At 37.6% G+C, this 16,885-nt stretch overlaps 1 protein-coding gene across 1 annotated transcript; it reads right to left on the reverse strand.

Annotated features, from left to right (window-relative positions):
• Window positions 1-4,288: 4,288 nt before the first annotated feature.
• Window positions 4,289-12,119, reverse strand: LOC149846322 (BTB/POZ domain-containing protein At3g08570-like). Its single transcript, XM_089990981.1, has 5 exons — window positions 12,046-12,119; window positions 8,334-8,400; window positions 6,374-7,138; window positions 5,978-6,274; window positions 4,289-5,028 (listed from the first exon to the last, which is right to left on the reverse strand). Exons 1-5 carry the CDS (start codon window positions 12,117-12,119, stop codon window positions 4,525-4,527), a joined length of 1,707 nt encoding a protein of 568 aa, XP_089847107.1. The 3' UTR covers window positions 4,289-4,524.
• Window positions 12,120-16,885: the final 4,766 nt, after the last annotated feature.

Genomic DNA, 16,885 nt, shown 5'->3' on the forward strand with positions numbered 1-16,885 from the left:
GTTATAAAACACACACCACACGCATGAAGAGATGTAACGTTTTAACATGGTTTGACAATGTGCCTACATCCACGGATGAAAAGAGGCTAACAACCAGTATATTATTTCATGCCCTCACGGTTACAGAGGAAGGACTATATAAAGGAAAAAAAACTAACACCCCAACTGAAAAAGGAAACCAAAAGATAAGAATAAGAGATTCCAGAAACAACATATGCTAATCTAAAAATGGTTTTCATAATAGAGAGGTAAGTTTGATAAGGACTCTACCCTCATACGCATCCAACAAGAGGTTCCTGTTCAAACCAGTATACATATTTTAGTGGTATACATGTTTTAGTTTCCTCATGTATTATCAAGCTTTAAAATTGTTTTTTTTTAAAACAAGTCTGCTTGTGATCGGCTTGCAAAGCTAGGCTCATAACAAGCTCGAGCATGGCTTAGAACGTCACAAGCAAAAGAGCCAAGCTTGAACAGCCCACGCTCGGCTCGTTCAACTTGTTTAGCATACAGAGTCAAATATGACTTTTGTGAAAATTTCACGCCAGACCCGAGTTAGAATTAAGATCTGCAATTTTTCAATGTGGAAAACATAGAAAAAGTTATGGACTGGGTGGCTTATGCAATCCGTACAGGACCCAGATATGGTCTTTCCTATAGTGGGTTCTGTAGTACCAGAGTCCATACCTGATATTAGCAAGTCAGAGTTAGATCCACATATGGACCAACTCAGATCTGATGAGAGTTCGAACTGTTGACACCTCTAGTCGGTAGGGGTGGCCTTGGGTTAGAAAGGATTCGTCTTGGGTGAATCATAGGAAGTGACATTGGCTCGGCCGATGGTGGTGGTGGTGTGGTTGGATGGGAAAGACCCCTAAAGGGGCAACCCTAGCGAGGAGACGGTTGCACTGCTGCCACTGGATTCCCCATCCACCTAGGCGAGGAGTCATCAGCGGAAACCCATCGATGATGGTCTGATTGCCGGTGGTGCCCTGTTGTTGTGGTAAAACCCATGGGTGTGCTGGCGTTAGGGTCAGGCTGCTCCTCCATGGGCATGGTTATTGCCGTTTACCACTGTTTCGTTGGGTGCATACTAGACCAGAACATTTTTTTGTTGCCCAATAGAAAATCCAAAACTCTTGTTGTGTCGTCTATCCTTTGCCGCTTAATGTGCGCCTCGAACTACATCATGCACATCGCCATCATCGTGTCGACCTTCTGATCCAATGCACTGAATCTATATTTTAGATTTGATGCTTTCATGTATGTTTAGCGCATGTAGGTCTCCACAGAACCCACACGGTTTCTCCACACTCACTCCTTGAATACCTCTGATACCACTTTGATGCACCCTTGATCTCAAAAATGCAAAAAAACCCTACGTTACCTTACTCCTATGCTTGAAAATCAAAGGAAAACAAGAAAACAATGAAAATTGCAGAAATTCAAAAAAAAGAATAATGAAGCTCAATAATTTGTCTCCTTAAACCTCTCACATAACAAGCATTTATAGAAAATTAAAATTCTAATCCATCAGTAGTCCTCCAATTCCTGACTCTGAACTGAATCTATCTAAATCAGCTAATTTGTTACCAGCAGATGGCACGTGTCACAAAAATAGTAAAAATAATATTGAAAGTATTACAATTTATTTTAACCCATTTTTTAAAAATATTTAAAATAAGCCAAATCAATACAAATTGGTTGATTCAGACCGATTCGCAATGATATTGCCAACATTGATCAGACCATTAGCTGCCTTGCTGCCCAAACACTATCCAATTGTCAACTGACTCATTATAAAAAAATTAACTTGATTCTAGATCTTATCTTTGGGTTATTAAACGGGTTGCTTAACTTGCAAAGGATAATCGCAAGTTCAGAACCCATAAGTGTGTTTTTTTCAATGTTGTTGTATAGGTAGAAAATTGATATGCATCAACCTTGAATCCGCTATTTTTTAATAAATATATATATAAAATACTAAAATTTAATTTTTTATATTTTTAAAATATCATTTTAATGCTTTTAACATGTGTCACGTTCTGATTAACATTGTAATCTTTTTTATAATTTTTAGCTGATATAGAACGATTCACTTGAGTATGATATCAGCTGATACAGCTGTATCGTTGGCCAACAAACGATTCAGGGCCGATACCGATACTGCTAACATTGGTTTGTTTTTTTTTTTTGTGAGGCCAAAGCTGAGTGCATTTCCTGGTGGGTAAATTAAGGAGACTTGAAGTTCTTGCATCAATTAGTTCAAGAATGAGATCCTTTTTCTAGAATGAAAGGTTGCTTAAACCTAGGGTCCAAAAGATGGAATATGATACTCTCCAATTTTAAAACATCTTTTTTTTTCTCGAGTTCCAACACATGATTATGATGTAAATATAGTTTTGATTTTTTGCTATAGAATCTGATGAATATCCAGATTTGATGGATATTCGAATCCATTTAAATATAAAAAAGTGAATTGAGTTTTCACCATCTAAATCTGAATTTGAAATCAAATTCGTTTAGCCAACATCTGATTAATTGGATATGATATTGGCCACATCCAACCCAAATCAGGAACTGTTACATCCCTATTAACATATGGCAAGTTTACATATAGCTACCTTATGTTTCAAATATGCAAGATAGATGTCAAACTTTCAAGAAATTGCTCAAATGGCTGCTTAAGTTGCTTTTTTAGCCACCCAACTCTAGCTAACTCGTGAAAATGACAATTTTAATCCTTTTCATGTAAGGCATACCCATAGCTTGTCCATTAAAGTAGATAAACAATGTGACACCAAGTTTAAAATGAATTGATTGGAGACTTAGAGTAGCCCTTTGGTAATGGAGACACCTTCATTATTCTTTAAAATGTATTCATTTGCTTCTCAGGTCACTGATAGCTTAAGGCTCTGTTTAGGAGAGCTCAGTTTGAGAGAGATGGCAATTCACTAAATCCCCTAAACCTGCTGCTATTTGGGAGCCTGAATTTGGAAGACGGGAGTCGAGATGTGGATCAAAACGGAAATGGGAGCAAAGACGGCTTTTCATCTCCTCATTTCAACTACATTCTCATAAGAATATGGTCAACAACTCCACTCTCATCACCCATTTTCATCTCGGCTCCCATAACCTTTTTTCATCGCAGATCCAATGCTCTCATAAACATGTTGGAAAAAACTGGTTTTCCCACAAGTGTGAATCGATGAAGGTAATACAATGATGGCAGTGGAAGAAAGGTATACCAACAACGAAAACAAAAACAACACACAAATTTATGTGGTTCTCTCTCAAATAGAGGTACGTCCACAACAACCAATAGGTCAGCACCTTCCACTATTTTCAAACAGAGATTACAAAGTGACCAAAAGGCATAAGTCTTACAAACACACACAGTGTAACGAAGAATAAACAAAGAGGATATACCTCACTGAAGAACAAAGAACGAATGTTCTGAAGATCCAGCCTCACGAAGCTGTCCTGAAAGAAGTGTAGCAGCACTTCTTGCTTTGTTCTTTTCACACCTTTTCAGTGCCCTAAAAGGTGTTTCTCACACTTTCTTCCTGCTTTTCAGCTCTACTTTTCTCTTTCTCTCATCCATCCCTTAAATAGAGGGCGAGACCCGCACTTAATGCGAAAGACTAAACGTCTTGCACAACTTAAAATGCGCCTAAATTGCCTTATCACAAATCGCTATCCAGCGAATACTAAAACAAATCACTATCCAGCGAGTACTGAAACAAATCGATATCCAGCGAATACTACAAATTACTATCAAGCTAGTACTGAAACAAATCACTATGCAGCTTAAAGTACTAACCACAAATCGCTATCGACAAATCGCTGATCCTCAAAACTTTGAACAGTTGAATCATCATTCAGCTATAAGGACTTCTACAAATCGCTATCCAACGAGTACTGAAATCGTACTCGAGAAGATCAAACATCGTGCTTGAGAATTCTGTCGTGATAATGAATATGCATCGAACTACTGATGATGCCATAAATGATCAGTTATCAAATGATCCATTTCCAAGATAGATGAGTCTCATAAGGAGGGAAACCCAACAAAACAACCATTCTAGTAAAATTGAGCCATCAATACCAACGGGGGCTCTGCTTGTCTGGTAGGAGCACCTACTGCACGTCACCTTGTGTTGGGACGTTGCAAGTTCAAAACCCAATGGTATAGTTGCATAACTCGTAGGGGTCTGCCTAACCCCAACTTACCTTTCAAAAAAAATAAATTGAGCCATCAATATCGTTTCCACAAATACTCCTATAGTTTGAAAGCCACCTTCATCTCCATATTTCTATTTAATTTTGATCAAATTACATACAATACAAAACCCATGATCACATTCATGGAAGACCATTTTAGCCGAAAACTGAGAAAACATCAGATTCCCTCTAGATGGGGACATGTGAATACTTACCCAAACACTGAACTCTGGTAAGGATTCAGATAATTTGCTATTAAAATAAGCCATTAAAAATATAGTAAGAGAGGGAACTTCGCCTTCACCTTCGCCTGCCATGGTTTCCCTCTACTCCCTGGGACTTTCTTGAACTTTTCTGCCGTTTTACTGTAGGCTGACCGAAAAGGCCAATTCGACCGAACCCACGAGAAAGGGATGTCAAAAAAGTCCGGTTGGCCGCCGACTTCTCCATGCCTTGCTTCATGCAGACCTGTTCCTTTTCCAAATCGTTTAATCTCATCCTCAGTCTGGACAGCTCCAACTTCAGCTCTCGGTTTTCCCTTCTTAGTGATGCGTAGTTATCCCGAGGAGACATGGCCGCGCTTGGAACGCCACTGCTGATTCGCTGAGACAAGAACCCATCAGCAAAGGTTCCAGCGAGTGCATTTTTCAAGCGCAGCTGTTCAAAATAGAGAACTTGAACAGTCATCTGCACAGGAAGGCGATCATTCTGAGCTGCATGGTTGCAAGCGTCCAGAGAGAGCTTCTGGCAATCAATAAGCTTACAAAGCCTCCTGCACTCGTTCTCAGTCATGCCCGGATGCGCCTGGATAGTAATTTAGCAAATGACAGTGGTTAGCAATAATTAAGAACGCAGTGTTCAAGCAATGGGATATGCATGTGTTTTCTCAACTATATCAAACTCATCCAGTTCAATATTACAAATTAGCAACTCTGGGCCTGCTACTATGACAATCGTGGACTCCTTGTGCTGGCAAGGCCTGAGGGGCAGGAAGCCATAGGGGGATGCCTCAGCAAGTTTCAACCCAAACAGATGAACTCAATCTAAATTTGGTATGTTTTGGTGTCCACCAAATCAAACAAAAATTTCTCTAACATAAAATACAGCCAAAGTTTAGCTGGTATCTACCATCAACTTCGTGGCCTAGACAGAGGGGAGGCCCAAGAGAGGACTGCCAACCAGATTCTGACAATGTCAACAAACCATGAATGTAGTTTCTAGGACCCACATTTCGAGGCAATTTTAACATATAACAAGTGTTCATCATTTTGCAAGAAAATTATAATTGAGGCGTCAGAATCTTTCTGAATTTTAACAGGGACCTTTACGAAAACCGATTTTGTGGTTCCCCAACTTCATGAAATTTTGAATAAGCCAAAAACAAAATTGGGATTGTTTAATCCAGTCTATACCTTCTATCATTAAAATCTAAAAGAAAACAATAAGAACGAATGGATATTTTCATTGAAATGCTGCCATGTGTTGATCCCTTGATGAGTAACACAAAGATCCCAACAGGAAAAGCTCGAAAAAGATAGCATCAAGTTGAAAGAACCTTTCTTTTCTTTTTTTCTGTTGGTAACTAAAGCTACAAGAAAAAGGTGATAACTTTTTAAGAAAATTAATAGGAAAAAGAAATTTCTTTCAAAGACATCATCTGATCCCACCATATAATTTTCTCCAAATGGGGACACCCCTCTTTAAAAAGAAAAAAAGAAAAAGAAGAAAAGGATATCATGGAAAAGCTGTTTACCTTTAAATATATATCAATAGCTCTGTATAGACTGTCATCGACCACCCGAGCATAATCTGGCAAGAGCTCAATAATTGCCATGAACTTTTGTAGCTTAAGATATGGATCTGGAGCAATTTCTGCAAGATATCCATCAATAAGTCTTCCAACCTTCAATATTGAACTGTGGCTTGGAGATGCAACTCCTTCAGATTCATAACCAAATTGAGCTTCCTCAGGCTCTTCCTCTTCTATCCTTTGCAAGAAATTTACCAGTATCCGATGGATGGTGTCCACATCAAATAGTGAATCACAAGTCTGCAATGAAGGAATAAGAAGATCATCAAGACTGACCATTTCCAACTGAAACCCAATTTTCTTCTCAAGGTCAAGCCTGCAAGCAATTGTTGAACCCACCATTATGGCCATTCTCAGCATTCCAAACAGAAAACTAAGCGGAAAAGTTGAATTTTTCTCAGTCGGAAACAGGGATACAAGAGTTTCCACTACGAGTTTTTCTTCATTCTCAAGAAGCATGCCACCGCTCGGCTTAGTCCTTGATGGATCCCAAATCTGGGGCTTCCCTATACCTTTCAAGGCACTCTGAGCATAATGCATTAGGCAAGCAGTAACACTGTCCTCATGAAGACCTGCTTTTCTCATGGCAGCAATCACTCTTGTAAAATGATCTATACTCAGTGTAGAAAGATCTTCAATCCACCAATCTTGACAACTCATGTTTGCTCCACTGGGGCCATTGTTGCAATCTAAGCGAGATAATCCTGATACAACTTGCTCTTTGCAAGCATTCATTGCAATTGCTTCAATGCATTTGTTTGGAATGTTAACCTCCTCTGCGTAAGGAATTAGATTTTCACATGTTCTTAGAACTTCAACGGATTTCTCAAGGCTTTGCATCACTATTTCATTTAAATATATCTCTGTGCGAGTAACAAGGTTCTCTACATAATCATCACTCATTTTCAGGTACTCAGCAGCACAACGGAGAGATGCTACATTTGCAGTAGTGATCTCAAAGTTTCTACCATAGCAGAACTTGGCTGCAAGTTCAAATGCGTCAGCACCTCCTGGAAGATTGAGAAGCTCTAACTTGGGCATATCTGAGTCTCTGGTGTCCGCTAACAATTTACGGATATTTCCACTCCATGAAACCAAAGGAAACTTTGACAAAACAAGCATAGAAGACACATAGGAAACATAGCGTCAGAAACAGTTCCCATGTGAAACCTAAGTAACGCAGGAAAACCCACAAAAGATGGTGATGCAATAACCAACAGATCAGTAGTCACAAAAAGAATATTCCAGGAACATGTTCAATAATAGTCTTTCGTTGGGATTAATTTCCAGTAAACATCATGAAGATGCACACAGAGTAATGATTGTAGATTTAGACTTCGTTGGTGATTAAAATACCCAGATCCTACAAAGATTTTGTTTCAGATGTTATTGATCACAAAATGAAGTGATGGCTACAAACTTGTAAATGATGTCGAACATTAATATGTCAGATTCTGTTGCATAAAAAACCAAAGACCTGATAATTGTCGCCTCAACTAACATTTTAACACACAGATCACATCTTAATATTAACTACTAGACATTACCTCTAACCCAATTCATCCACAGCAAGCCATTGAGAACCATGCTAAGCAAGCACCTGATTGAGGTTTCAGTTTTTCTTACACTTAACACCAGTTTATGAATGTGAAAAATTTCTGATCACTTTTACCTATATTAAATCTTTGAGCAATTTTCGCTCTGAACTTAGAAGTCGACTTCCCATGGAAAACAGAGTTTTCACATGTCACTTAATCTAGATGGCCTTACCACCTAGATAAGATTCCATATACACACCAGAAGTCCATGGAGTGTCATGCGCAGGAGCACAAAAATCATAAGGTTAAATTCTCTTTGATCTAGACAGTACGCAGTTTGTGGGCATCTGTCATAAATGAGTAAAAGAGTAATTTATCCATCTGTTAAAATGTTTTACAGTGTAACCTACCGTACACCATTCTAATAACTGCTATAGCAGTCTTAAGATTGTCTCTACGTAATATTACCATAGCGACAGTTTGACTGAAATTTTGACAAACTCATGCATGCCAGGGTGGACGGAGACCTGTTTGACCTTCATACTACAATCAAAGGGAACTAAAGTGCAACCAAATCTAACATTTCAGAAGAATATCCAAGAGTTATTTTTATTTATAATGCCATTAGTGTGTTAGTATGTCACTATCCACAGATAGCCAATACATAGAATAGGCCTGTGTATGCAGCACCATTAGCACTTCATGCGTATGGGATTCAGAAAAGCAATACAAAGTGCTTGAAATTGATAATTACTGTGTACCTTATGCAAGATAAATGACTGGTCATCAACATCAATTGTTATGTCCCCAGCAATGTCTGAAAATATCCTGCATTTAAGTCTCAAGATTTTCAAACTGCGGGATGTTCTTCCTAATTAAGAAATGAATAGACCATATATAGCTGCACTAAAACAACAAGCACAAATATGCCCCTAAGAAAAAGTTCAAATATAACAATGATCAAGTGATCATGTAAGAAAAATAAAAAAAGACTAAATCTAACAAGGTTTTCCTCAGCAGTGCTGCCCTTACTCCAATGAAACAAACAAAGGCAAAAAAAAAACTATAACAGGTGACATTTGATTATGGCTTTCAGAAAACATTATGCTGCTAATTTTCCACTAAAAGCATTAATTTTTATGTGCATCATGGACTACATGAATTGGAGCACCCAACTTCAACTTGATCTTAGGTGAGCTCTTCAAGTTGACATCATCAATCAGGCTCTTATCAAATTATGGTGTCCGCAGACAAGCTTGAGGCTTAACTTTTCTCTCTTTCTCAATGAGAACCAGAGCATAATTTGTTTGCACTATAACCAGTGTTTTAAAACCCAGTGACTCAGGAATTGACTCGTGACTTGGTCAGGTCGTGATAAATTGATAACTTTCAAATGTATAGATATATAGATAATCACATATATATGTATATACCATAAAAGACTTCTGAATATCCTACTTTTCCTTAAAGAAACCTACTAAAACTCCTACCTCATCTCGCATAGAAGGTTTCCTAATTAACCAAAACTACTGAAAAAGAAAAACTAGCAAAACAGAATGTAAAAACTCCTGAAATGATGAAACTATTGTGATTCTAAACATCCTAAGGCATTCCTTGGATGTGTTGCCACCTTATAATGCTCTAAGTAGGCCCCCCAATGAATCTTGGATCAACTCAATGTGACATCAGCTTCAAAAGGTATGCCAGTTTTAAGTTTGTCTCCTATAACCTTTGAGCCTCTCTTGACTATCCATGAAGGACAAGGCCGCCTGTTTGCATCACATCTAATTCATAAGTATATAACTCTGATTTCCCCTTGTGGTTCTCTTCATGAATAAAGAATGCTCCCTGTAGAAGAGCAAGGCAACTCTATAAAAGGCAACTTTATACCTTTGCTTTGAAATTGGAATCACATTTTATAGAGTAACCCTGCTCGTCTCAGAGAGCATTTTTTTATTCATGTCTTGGAAGCAGGATGAATGTGTTTATAATTTGCAAGCTCTTCCTGGTTCATGGGCTTTCTGTAATTTGAATTTTTATTCTTCATGATGTAATCTTGACTTATGCTTCTTGTGGAATAGATTTTCTGTTTATTTTTCTCATCCCTTTATGTACTATACACTGTTTTTGGTTTTTCCCTCATTATAGTCTTCTGAATGAGGCAAATTTGAAGCATTCAGAACTCGACTAACCCAGGCAAAGAATGCAATTCAGTTCAGGTTTAGTATAATATTGGGTTTCTTTGTATACTTGTATTGACAATGATTTTGCTACATATATTTAGTGTCTAACACTCTAACTACCTTAAAGAAAGCAATGTTGGCTGCACCTCCAAGCAAAATGGTTGCCTTTTTTCATCTTTTAGTTATTTGTTTCTTTGACTTTTTATAGCTCCAATCATACTCTCCAAATGTATCATGCCAAGCATCTACCTATGACCCAACAAATATCCACTGTTTCACATACTTCTAAATCTTATGTTCATTTATTGGAAATCAGGAAGGAGGATGTCATTGTCCACAATGTCAAACACCAGGCACACAAGCAAACCTAAAACCCATAGTTTTAGATTCCTTCATGTTCAAATTACATCCCTCTTCACAATTGACATCCATAAGAAAAGCATGCAGTGCATACATATAATATGGTCACTCAGACATAAAAAATGGATAGCAATTACGCTTTGTAGTTCTTCCTTCTTGGTGACACAAGAAAACTTGAATGTTTCAAATTCTATGGAGATATCTGACAAGTTTGTGAAGTTATAGACAAGTAGAGTGTAGCTTGGCCAGAAATCTGCTGATGCTCCCCCTGATGTATCACCATAGGGTCATAAAGTCTAATAATACCTCCTACAGTATATAGAAGCAAAAGAAGGGGTGTTCATGACAAAATGAATGAAAAACTAATGCCTTTATAACCTTTCTTTCAAAATGGCATGAAAGTCTATGCTTTAAGCAATTCTAACTTTGTTTTGGCCTTTTTCTTTATTACAAAAAAAATGTTATTCACACACCCCTGCTCAAACAGTACCTGATGATCACCTTACCCAAACTATACTGTACACCTATCTGGTGTAACTATTATTCAATCATTTTCCGAAAATGACAGGATTCTACACTCCATTACTCATGGAATCTTAAATTTGTTCTGCCCTTTGCATTAATTTGTAAAATGCTTGCTTACACCATTGAAATGGTCGATTTCCCTATTAGAGAGGTGGCTAAACATACCAAAGACACATCCTCCCCATGAAACTTCAAAATTGCTAAAATCCAAACCTAAAACATTGATCCTTCTCAAGCATTATTTGGGTGAAATTCTGTAATAGGTAAGTCCTCTCCTTTTAATTTTCTCTTTAATGTTAGGCGCTTATACTTTATAGTTGTTCACCATTTTCCTTTTTTAATCTGTTGTAATATACCAATAAATGTATAACCTTATGGTCTATGTCACAGAGACACTTCATTTTAGGCTCATGTCGTGTCCTCTTATATATTACTTTTCATGAAGAAATTCACAAAGATGATGTGTCCCGAATTCCTTTGATCGTGTCCATGTGACATAGCTTATGGCCGACCTATGGCAGGTACTCTAACTATTCTAGTATGCATGCCAAGGATGGTTAGCCTAAACAAGATATGGTCTTTCTGGCTTTTTCGGCTCTTCAACCTCCTGAGACCTTCTAGCTCACAAAGTATAAATCACATGCATGTGAACAAACCTATCCTCTTTGGGAAACACAGATAAGACTAAGAAAAGTCATTGGTATGAGCTCTTCTGGCTAGTCCTCTTCAGTTGGGAAAACCAAATAAAACTATGAAAAATCATTGGTATGGTATGATCTCTTCTGGCTAGTCCTCTTCAATTAGGAAAACCAAATAAAACTAAGAAAGATCATGGCATGAGCTCTTCTGGTTAGTCCTCTTCAGTTGGGAAAACCAAATAAAAACTAAAAAAGATCATGGTATGAGTTCTTCTGGCTAGTCCTCCAATATAGAAAAAAAAAACCTCCATGACCAACATGCTGGTTCAATCTTGGGGTTAGAGAAAACCATTCAGGATACAACAGATTGACCCATCTTTCCCACTTCCTCTGTACTGCCCCACTCCGCACCCCCCACAAAAGCAAAAGATCAAAACCCTTCATAGACTACTAGAACTTAAAAACCTACACACACCACCATGATCCAGAAATGACTATGTCCGAGCTCGAAGCTTTACTACCGAAAAGCAAAGGCAAAAAGATCAAGAAACGCACACTGCAGTGAGAAAAAAAAAGGAGAAACTAAAAACTGGGTATTACTTTCCCCGCCATGAAAACTCTAGCTTCGTTTGAATCAAAATAAACACTCAGAACCTCAATCTGAAAACTCACAACCAATGATCAAAATTCAAAAGAAGAGTGAAGGAAAAGAAAGGAGGCGATGGAAATGCGACAAAACCACGAAGTGGGTGATCGAAATTGCTTACCTTTTGCTCACGGGATTGCAGAAATTCGGAGCCACGGAGCGTTCGAAGGAAGGGAAAGAGCTCTCGAGCACCATTTTTCCTTCCCCCTCTTTTTCTTCTTTCTTCTTCTTTTTCTTTGATTTTCGGGGTTCGCCTTTTTTATAAGCTTCTGTGTCTGAACGAAAAGGAACGTTGTCTCGAAGGAGGGAGTATGAAAGACGGAACCCAAATCATTGTTCTTAATTATTCATTTAATTACAAGGATGCCATTACTGCTGGTTTTCATATCTAGCCATGGAGCTACGGAATTAACCTCTACATTTGACTCAGATATCTAAATCTTGCATAGTGGCATTTTTATTATTTTCTGTCATTTTGAGGGTGGAACTTTCGAAATGAACCCCGTTTTATACAATATGTGTTAAATATTCGAATATTTCTAACGGAACTTGTAATATTTAATTAATTTACGGTTATAAAGCGAGTGTCTTTCGCAAGACCGTAAAGTCCGGATCGGGTGAAGTCACATGGCACAAAATTTGTGTATTAAGCACCTGATCACCCTCCATCAGGCCTTGGGCCCCATAACTGACAGGCCTGTCCTCAAGATGGAGGGTGATCAGGTGCGTAAAGCACAAGTATTTGTGCAATCATATTGCACCTTATTTTTTCTCAGACCGTAGTGGTTTTGTACAGGTGGACATCGGGTCAGGTAGCCAATGGATATTCGGGTATCCAACCAGATAGCGCCGGGTTTGGGCCGCCTGTAGAGCCTGAATCTAAAAAAAAAATCTCAATCGATGCAGCTTTACGTGCAAATGGTTTCAAGTGTCAAATCAGATTTGAGACATTTGGGTTGGGATATGAAACCAAAATAAAACAGGATCCGATTTGTTTATCATCCAAAGGGCCATGATACACCCAAATGGATTCAAGTCAATCGGATGGTATATTCTCAATCATGATCATACCTTTTTGGTGAAAACTAAGAGGTGCCCCAAAAAAAATAAACATTTGAATATAATCACTGTATAAATTTGGACAAGACTAACTTAACGATGGAAAATTTGTAAAAGATAACATATAAAAAATAAAATAATATATATATGAGAAATGAGAACCTACTAAATGGCATATTGTGCTAAATTAAACATGTTATAGGATTTTTGTTTTTTGTTTTTTGTTTTGAAATTCAGGCCATATACTTGTTTTTATAAAAATTAGTTTGTGATGTTTTGAACCGTATGTTTTTACCTTTTTGTTCTTGATGTATATACCTCTTTGGCACGGTGCTTGTATATGACATTTTGGCTTAAGAATCATGTGTATCTAGCCCCTTTCTCCTCCTTTTTATGTACTTTTCTTGCAAGTTGCTATAAAAAGTTTTATGCATTTTTGCTTCCTTGCTCATGCATGCAGGTACTCATACGTGTATGTTGTGAGTTTGTTTGTGCGCTTAAAAGGCATGCTTTCGGTGTTTGTGACTAGCCAAAGCTATGTCGTGGGGGCTTTCGCTTCTAATATTGTTTTTTCATTCAAAATGGATGATCCCGGTGTCAAATTCTAGTAAATCAATCATGCCAACACATCTATGAGGTTAGAATTATTAAAAAAATACCAAAAACCCAATAACATGTTTTATTTAGCATCATACCCATTTAGCAAGTTCACATTTCTCACATATATATTTATGCAGTATTGCACCACCATAACTTATGATAGTGTACACTTGGTTTATATAGATTTAAGCTTCAAAAATAAAATCTAACCTTTGGATCATGTTTAGCATGTTTTGTTTACTATTTTTATGTGTTGCAGTTGAATCAAATATGATGTTATATGCTATTTCTAAATCACCCTTATTTCATGAATTGTGGACCTTTGTTCTCAAAAATAGAATTTGTGCTGACATGATAAAACTTTATAACATATTAAATAAAGAAAGCAGATCAGATTTCTACGATAATAATCTATCAAATCTGCCTCAGTAACTATTTATCCACATGACGATTGGCCTCCCAAACACAATGCTTTAGGTTTATTTTGAGTCGTCCATTTTGTATACTCTAAATGTCCGTCTAGAGCATCAATGGCTCTAAAAAAAATTTTGTGCGACCCATCTAAGAATTTTGAAAAAATACCAAAAATCTGATCAATGTTTTTTATTGGGTAGGTTTTGGAGGTCTTTTATTCATAGGTTTTCATTCTCCCTTTATATATATATATATATATATATATATATATATATATATACAGAGAGAGAGAGAGAGAGAGAGAGAGAGAGAGGCCTTGGTAGATATCTTATATCCATGTGGGTGTCGCTCAATTATTGTTGTCTTCCACCCAAAAAAATAACTGCAGAATGTGTTGGTGCTGGTAGATATTTATTGTAGCAAACAGACAACCTTCGTGCCATTTTCAAAAGCTAAATTTTCACGTTTTAAGAGGGTTATATATATATATTTTCCTTAGATGTCCATATTGTTGTTTTAGCCTCTCAGATATGGAGCTGCATGTGTTGTCATTTTCTGTTGTCTTGGAGCAATGGTATTGCTAAAATATTGCATTGATTACAGCAAATTTTAGCACTATTCACAAGGGAACATTTTTGGCTGCTCCATCCTTTATACCAAATGTCAGTAAAATCATACACATAGAAATGGTGTTTCCGTCTCAATACAAGGCTCTCATATAGAGCTTAATTTTTTAATATTTACACAGAGAAACATACCCTAAGATCATAGACCTATCTAACCACATTGGCTCTACCTGCTGTACTTATGTTCGCTGCTCCGTGAGCTTACCCCTTGCCCTAGAGAGTCGGCACACATCAGAGACTAAGTCACAAATGAAATTATAAAGTTTCATGAGCAAATGAAATTATAAAGTTTCAATTACATGTAATGCTTCTATTCATCCACTTTGAATAAAAATAATAAATGCCAGGCTTGAACTTCATGCTGCTAAGAGTTGTCAGCATAATTTCCAAATCAAATACTAGGCAAACTATATGCTCATGTGAAAGATTTTCTTAATCTTTTTGGCTTTTCATCTGTTACACAGGAAAACCAGCGTCCGGTCAGGAAACCTGCCATGCCACAAATTCTTGTCAAGTTATGGTCTTCGCAGTCGACGGTGTATAACCCCGAAGCTGCCCCAGTCAGCTACTATAGGGAGCCTGTCGTTTAGGCTTTGCAGTAATGGAAGCACACATCAAGTATTGAACTCTTGATATTCTTCAGCTTGAACCTCCTAAACTGACCCACATAGCCAAGTGTGTAGAGCCTTTTTTTTTTTTAGTTTTGAAAGGCAAGCTGGGGTTAGGCGAACCCCTACCAAAACAACAGCCGCCCCTTGTGGGCAGTGGGATTCAATCATGGGCCTTCAGCTTGACACAAGACCCCGCTTACCACATGGGATACCACCTCGGTGATGTGTAGAGCCCTGGTAGACCTTTTTTTCAATCATTTTTTCGATAGGCAAGCTCGGGTTAAGCACCGGTTATACAACTGCACCATTGGGTTTTGAACTTGCAACGTTCCAATACAAGGACAAGGTGACCTGCACTAACAGCTCATACCAAACAAGCGGAGCCCCTCCTTCCGTTGGTAGACCCTTTTTTCACTCTGTTATATGCAAATTGGTAAAGAAGTGAGGCTATTTTGTTTAATCCTGGCCCAAACCTTTATAAATCTTGCCAAGATTGGACGTATGCATGATAGATGTTTAGGCATGGTTTTATTCCAAGTGAATACTTCATGTGACATTTTTTTTGAAAGACAGGCTGGGGTTAGGCAGACCCCTACAAGTTATACAATTATAAAATTGGGTTTTGAACCTGCAACGTCCCAACACAAGGTGATGCCCACTAGCTGCTCCTACCAGACATGCGAAGCACCCGTTGGTCAGGTGACAGATTTTAATTTGTTCAAGCACGTTTCAACATATTTTGGTAGAAAGCTTTTTCATATATCGCCCAAACCACATCACAAAAAGCAAGGGCCCTGTCCACTTGAAGAGGCATGATCCAAGCCAACCTTGTCTACTACTAGAAGTGGTATCTTTCTAGTTGTCCACGTTTTCCATTCATTTTTTGTTGTTTAATTTCATTGTCAATGTGGTCCTTATCGAGCATTGTCCCATTTAAGTACTATCAGTATGCTGGACAGGCTTTAGACTAGATAAGGCGCTATTATCTTCTAAAGAGAAGGGACCAAAGAACAAGTGGTGTCTTTTTTTTTTTTAACCTCACATGTACATAGAGAGAAATAAAGAAAGATGGAGAGAAGCCCGTAAAACAGGACGAACAAATCATCCACTTTTATCGGACCAATATTCGCCACTGATCGGGAGCGGATCAGCAGCAGATATGTTTTTTAAGAGAAAACAGAAATCAACGGCGGTCGCAACCGTTGCTAATTCCTGTTTTTTTTTTTCAAACTAAATGTCACGGATTAATGCTGAACGCACATCCAAAGTTTAAGTCGTCCACTCTTATGTGTTTTCTTATATATATATATATATATTTATATTAGCTACTAATTAAAGTAGGAAACTAATGAGCACAAAATCATAGGTATGAGTTGTATCAACTCAATCTAACCACATAGACACCATGATTTGTTCGCTATAGATCATGCTTTTCTGATGTAAAAAATATGATCTTTTGAGCTATGAAATTTTAACACATTGTTGGTCGTTGATTTTTGGACTTCTTTAAAAACTTAATTATTTTTCATAATCACGTGATTCAAAACAAGTCTCCTGCTAGAAAAAACATCTCGTAATATTTGATCTACAAAAAATTAAAATTTTTGAAGAAAAAAGTGAATTTTACTCATTAATTTTGTGCCTTATCATA

This window comes from Nuphar pumila, chromosome 2 (genome assembly GCF_984573655.1).
Source record: "Nuphar pumila chromosome 2, dmNupPumi1.hap1.1, whole genome shotgun sequence".
Lineage (NCBI taxonomy): Eukaryota > Viridiplantae > Streptophyta > Magnoliopsida > Nymphaeales > Nymphaeaceae > Nuphar > Nuphar pumila.